The 6,090-nt window shown below is 43.5% G+C and overlaps 1 protein-coding gene across 1 annotated transcript in view; it reads left to right on the top strand.

Annotated features, from left to right (window-relative positions):
* Positions 1–246: 246 nt before the first annotated feature.
* KIF5C (kinesin family member 5C) overlaps positions 247–6,090 on the top strand; it is a gene marked incomplete at its 3' end in the record, with an annotated part of 105,290 nt that continues 99,446 nt past the window's right edge. Inside the window, exon 1 of the mRNA XM_082260333.1 lies at positions 247–578. Within this exon, the coding sequence (XP_082116459.1) occupies positions 453–578 (126 nt within the window). The 5' untranslated portion in view covers positions 247–452. The remainder of the gene's footprint in view (positions 579–6,090) is intronic.

Here is a 6,090-nt window from a genome sequence, read left to right as displayed (position 1 = left end):
GTGGTAAAGTGGTTAAAGGAGAAGTCCACTTTAACAATAGAAACTTAAATTCATTTTTGTTTCGTGTCCCTTTAAGTCTCCTGCGATCATCATTGTCCAATGGTGACACCGCAGGGAAATTTGCACATGGATTTCTATGCAGGATCCTGCCCACCCCCTGCACCTGCCAGTCCTGCCCCCAGACTACAAGTCCCAGCATGCCCTGCGGCAGGGAGGGAGGGAGGCTGGGGAGCGTGCTCAGGGAGGGGCCCGGTGATGCAGTGAAGTGACAAAGCTGGCAGGGAGAAGGTGGATGGTGGTGCTGATGCAGGATGGCCGGGCTGATCTCCGGGAGGGACACCCTGTGATTGCACCCATGTAGTGTCCAGCCTGGGGGCTGTGATCAGGGACACCTCCTTCCTATTGTGCTCCTTCTATTGATGAGCTGAGCTGTGACCCCCCCACACACAAACATGGCAGACCCCGCTGAATGCAGCATCAAGGTGATGTGCCGCTTCCGGCCCCTCAACACCGCAGAGATCCACAGGGGGGACAAGTTCATCCCAGCCTTCAAGGGGGATGACACCATCGTCATCGGGGTGAGTCCTTGGGGGGGATCTATAGGTATCCATCATAGACCTGTGTGTCACCTATATGTATCCATCATAGACCTGTGTGTGTCACCTATATGTATCCATCATAGACCTGTGTGTGTCACCTATATGTATCCATCATAGACCTGTGTGTGTCACCTATATGTATCCATCATAGACCTGTGTGTGTCACCTATATGTATCCATCATAGACCTGTGTGTCACCTATATGTATCCATCATAGACCTGTGTGTGTCACCTATATGTATCCATCATAGACCTGTGTGTGTCACCTATATGTATCCATCATAGACCTGTGTGTGTCACCTATATGTATCCATCATAGACCTGTGTGTGTCACCTATATGTATCCATCATAGACCTGTGTGTGTCACCTATATGTATCCATCATAGACCTGTGTGTGTCACCTATATGTATCCATCATAGACCCGTGTGTGTCATCTATATGTATCCATCATAGACCTGTGTGTCATCTATAGGTGTCCATCATAGACCTGTGTGTCACCTATATGTATCCATCATAGACCTGTGTGTGTCATCTATAGGTGTCCATCACAGACCTCTGTGTGTGTCATCTATAGGTGTCCATCACAGACCTCTGTGTGTCTCATCTTTAGGTGTCCATCATAGACACTCTGTGTGTGTCCTCTATAGGTGTCCATCATAGACCTGTGTTTGTGTGTGATCTATGGGTATCCATCATAGACCTGTGTGTGTGTGTGTGTGTGTGTGTGTGTGTGTGTTTGATCTATAGGTGTCCATCATAGACCTCTGTGTCATCTATAGGTGTCCATCATAGACCTGTGTGTGTGATCTATGGGTATCCATCATAGACCTGTGTGTGTGTTTGATCTATAGGTGTCCATCATAGACCTATGTGTCATCTATAGGTGTCCATCATAGACCTGCATGTGATCTATATGTATCCATCATAGATCTGTGTACACCATGGAGATTTTGATTCATATTTGCTTATCATAGACCTGTGTGTGCATGAATATGTATGATTATAAGAGGGGACAGTTGGCTCTGAGGAGGGGATCTATAGGTGTCTGTCATAGACCTGTGTGTCCATGCATATGTGTTTATCTATATGTACTTGTATGTAGATCTAGTGTGTGTGTGTGTGTGTGTATTTTCTTCCTACATCTGTGCAATGGATGTGTCTTTGTGTTTCTGATCTTCTGTATACAAATATACCCGACTATTGCTTCCATATGATCATGCACGTGTGTGTGTGCAGGTTGGAGAACATTGGTAGATATGTATATTAAATAATAATAATAATAATATATTCTAGCTCTTCTTCTATGTATTTGTCACATCCTTCCAGGCCATGTGTTTATATATAGCTGATCTATAGAGGTTTCTCTATATGGTTATACCCGACAATTACGTCTATATATTCATGCTGCACCTTTGACTGTAGAATAAGTGATATCTGTATAATGAGGTTATAGAAGATCCAGTAGTTCGATCCATGTATCTTTACATTTGTCACATCCTTCCAGGCCATCAGTGAATGTAGAGCTGCTCTTCTGTATGTCTCTCTATATACCCGACTATTGAATCCATATAGTCAGGCTGCACCTGTGAATGTATCAGTGACCTGTTCTAGGTGGTAGACCTATGCTCTATTATATATTTTATATTCTTTCTATGAATTTATCACATCCTTCCAAGCCATCTGTAACAATAAAGCTGATTGTATGTATTTGTACCCGACAATTTCTTCCATATGGTCAGGCTGCATCTGTGAATGGATCAGTGATGATTGTGTATTAGGAGGTTATAGGAAATGAATAGATCTAGTGTGTATCTTCTGTGTATTGATCACATCCTTCAGGCCATCAGTAAATAGAAGGATGATTTTTTTCTGTATAGGTCTCTATATATTTATACCCAACAGTTGCTTCCATGTGGTCATACAGTATCAGTGATGTGTATATGTACAGTATAATAAGATATTATAGAACAGAGGTAGAACTATGCTCTTTATTTTATTTTCTATGTATCTTACATATTGCATCTATGTATCTTCTATATTCATCACTTCTATCTAGGGCCATCCGTTAAAAAAAAAAGATACATAAAATTAAAATCTGTGTCTTATCATCATGGTGTATGTATCAATGTGTCATAGTAACACCCCTGTATAGGTGGTTGGTGTGTCTGTAGGGGGTAGAAGATTTGTGATATACATAGATTGCTGTGTGTATTGGGGTGGAGGGGATGAAGTTGTGTATCTCAGGTGGTTGCAATGTAAAGACTGATAAATTCACTGAATATCTGACGTGTATGATCATGTGATCAGCCTGTGTCTATGGGGGGGGGGTTGTCTGTGTCATTCTATTTTATACAGCTGACCGTTTATGAATGTATAGATCTCTCATTTCATGTATTGATGGGTGATAAATCTCCTGGCTCCTATAGATGTGATGTACAGAGGAGGGCTATGAATCATCCCATTGCTGTTTATTCTCCTCTGTAGGGTGGATGATGATCTGTACCATTAGGGGAGGATGGGGGTAGTCAGTGCATCTGCTGGGAGGGGGAAGGGTTGGGGGGGGGGGGGTCTGGATTATACAAGGGTAGGGGCACATCTATATGGTCTGCAGATGGATTTCCCTGGGTAGAGGGATAACCTGTAGATGGGTGTGTATGGGGGGGGGTTCTGGATTATACAAGGGTGGGGGGGACATTTCCCTGGGTAGAGGGATAACCTGTGTATGGGGGGGGGGGGTGTTCTGTAGCTCAGGTGCTTGTTCAGGGATGGGTCCTTTGCATGTTCTGGTGTCATCAGAAAGCAGGGGTCCCCCTCCATCCCTAGGGTGGCTGCTAGTCCTCCTCTGAGTCCGATCTGATCATGTGACTGCAGCCTCTACTTGGGTCCAGGTGCCGCACGAGCTGGTGTTGGTCATTAACCCTTTCTTCTCCCAGACGTTGCGGCTCAGCCATTGCTATTGATGGGACATGTGCTTTGTGTAATCAGGAGATCCTCCATCCATTCTGTGCACTAGGAGAAGTCAAATCGTGTGCAGGGTGAGAATATAGAGAGTCCGGGGATCACCATCATCATGATCTGCAGGCAGCATGGGGGGGGGGGGGGAGGGGGGTTCTGGCTGATTCTGTGCTGCATACTCGGATGACGTCATACAGGCCGGCGCCTGCGCACTGGAGCTCCTGCATTGGCCCGGCTGGCAGTTGTAGCTGGGTGGATGGATGATGCTGGGATGTGATCTTCACCCAGCTCAGCACAGCACAGAGCACACCCCCTGCTCATTGTTCCCAGCCTGCTGGCTGCTTCCTGATGGGGAGTGAATTATTCATTGGTGACATTGACAGTCTGCCCTGCTGCTGTCATTCCCTACACCTCCTGCCTGTCATCTGTATGATCAGTGTATATAATCAGGGCTCCATATTACACATTATTCTGCATTCTAGAAAAAAAAAAAAAGTCTCCATTGGGGACTTAAACCTGCAATCCATTGGGGACTTAAACATTCACTGGCACACTTTTCTTTAAACCCTCAAGTTTTTTCAAAAGTGATTGTAAATGCTCGTTTTTTTTTTTATTTTAATTTTTTTAAATAAAAATTACAAATAGACGTGCACTGCCGTAAAACTTGTTTCATTTCACTTTAGTTTCCTTCGTTTTTTTTTTTTTTTAATTACATTTTTTTTATTTTTTTTTTTAAATTATCGGATCATTCGTTTTCATCAGAACTCATTACTTTGGATCATTTATAACTTCGAATGCATTCCTATTCATTTTGATCCATTTGTTTAGATGCGGCATTCATTACTTCGAACTCGGACCATTCGTTCATTCGGACATTGGTTGTAATAAAAGGAATAGAACTGCAGGAAAGGAAATAATAGTAAGCTTAGTAGGGCTGGGAGATTTTGCCTAAAAAAAATAAAAAAAAATCTTAGATTTTTAAAGAAAAATTCGAGTTTCGATTCAATTTTCGATTTTTTTTTTTTTTCCAATGCACTTAAAAAATGACTGCAGACATCAGATATAGTGTCAAAAGTGCAACTTTATAAAGTGCTTGTAGATTGTCTTGCTGAAGAAAGCATAGTAGAGTTCTATTGGAGTGAGTAGTAAATATAGTGCTTGTTGACTGTCCTAAGCAATGTAGAATGTTTTTGATGACTGTCTTGCTGGAGAGAGCAGTATAGAAGAGCAGTATAGAGTCTGTAGACCGACTTTGTGGAGAGAGCAGAATACAGTTCTTAGTGACTGTCCTGCTGGAGAGAGTGGTATAACGTACTTGTTGACTCTTGCTGGAGAAAGCAGAATATAATTCTGTTCAAGAAAGCAGTATAGAGTGCTAAATGACTGTCCTGCTGGAGAGAGCAGTAAATAGTGTGCTTGGTGATTGTCCAGGGGCTGTGATGGGTACAGAGAACTCCCCAGTAACCGGCCACCGCCGCACCTGGATGTGACGTCAGCTGCCGGGAGAGGAAGCGGGCGGTGCGTTTGTACAGGGGCTGTGATAGGATAGGTACAGACTCTGTACCTATCCTATCACAGCCCCTGTACAGACGCACCACCTGCTTCCTCTCCCGGCAGCTGACGTCACATCCAGGCGCGGCGGTGGTCCGTTACTGGGGAATTCGGTTCCTGTGCAGCGGACTAGGAGCTGGCTGGAGCCCAGGGTGTGTGTACTGTCAGGTACGCGGGGGCTGGCTGCACAAGGCGGAAAAAGCAATTGTAGAAAAAAACTCGAGTTTGAAAAAAAAAAAAATCGTTTCACACTAAAAAATCGATTAAATCTATTTTTTGCCCAGCCCTAAAACTTAGCTAAACTTAATTAGAAATTATTAATTTCTCACTCACTAAATGTGTCGCATGCAGAAATGGAATAAATCTGAATAAATCCAAAAGAAATAGGAATGCATTCATTATCTCTTTATATTCAGCGATAACAAATAGTTGGAAAGAACGAAAAATGAATTTATCCTCATGCAATCTATTTGGTATACTTGTAGGTTAAATCATTTTTTTTTTTTTTTTTTTTTTTTGTTCTTTTGGCTTTCCGTTCTTTTGAGTTTCCATTTTTTCGGACAATTCATTTTCGTATGCATTGGCTAAAGAGTCTTTCGTTCATTCAGATGCTTCCTAATGAAGGAAGATGCCGAATTTCGTCTGATAATAAATTTGGAACAAAACAAATTGCACATGTCTAAAAACAAACATGTTATACTAATCTGCTCTGTGTAATGGTTTTGAACAGAGCAACTCCGATCCCCTGCTCCATTGCCCTGCTGTCGCTTATGGCTCCTCCCCCTGCCAAGTGCACCCTATAGCAAGCCTGCCAGGGGGGCACTTGTGTAGGCTCACTGCAGAGCCCCATTCTGTGTGTCCATTAAAGCGGAGTTCCAGCCATTCACTCACCTGTCCAACGGTCCAGCGATGCGGCCGCCCGAAGCCTCGATCCTCTCCCTCGGCGCCGGCATCACTGCTGTGGGCACCCGGCTGTGACAGTT

This window comes from Pelophylax lessonae, assembly GCF_965119305.1.
Source record: "Pelophylax lessonae genome assembly, chromosome: 6".
NCBI classification, from domain to species: Eukaryota; Metazoa; Chordata; class Amphibia; order Anura; family Ranidae; genus Pelophylax; species Pelophylax lessonae.
Note: the sequence above shows the minus strand (reverse complement) of the source record. Positions and strands in the feature narration are given on the sequence as shown.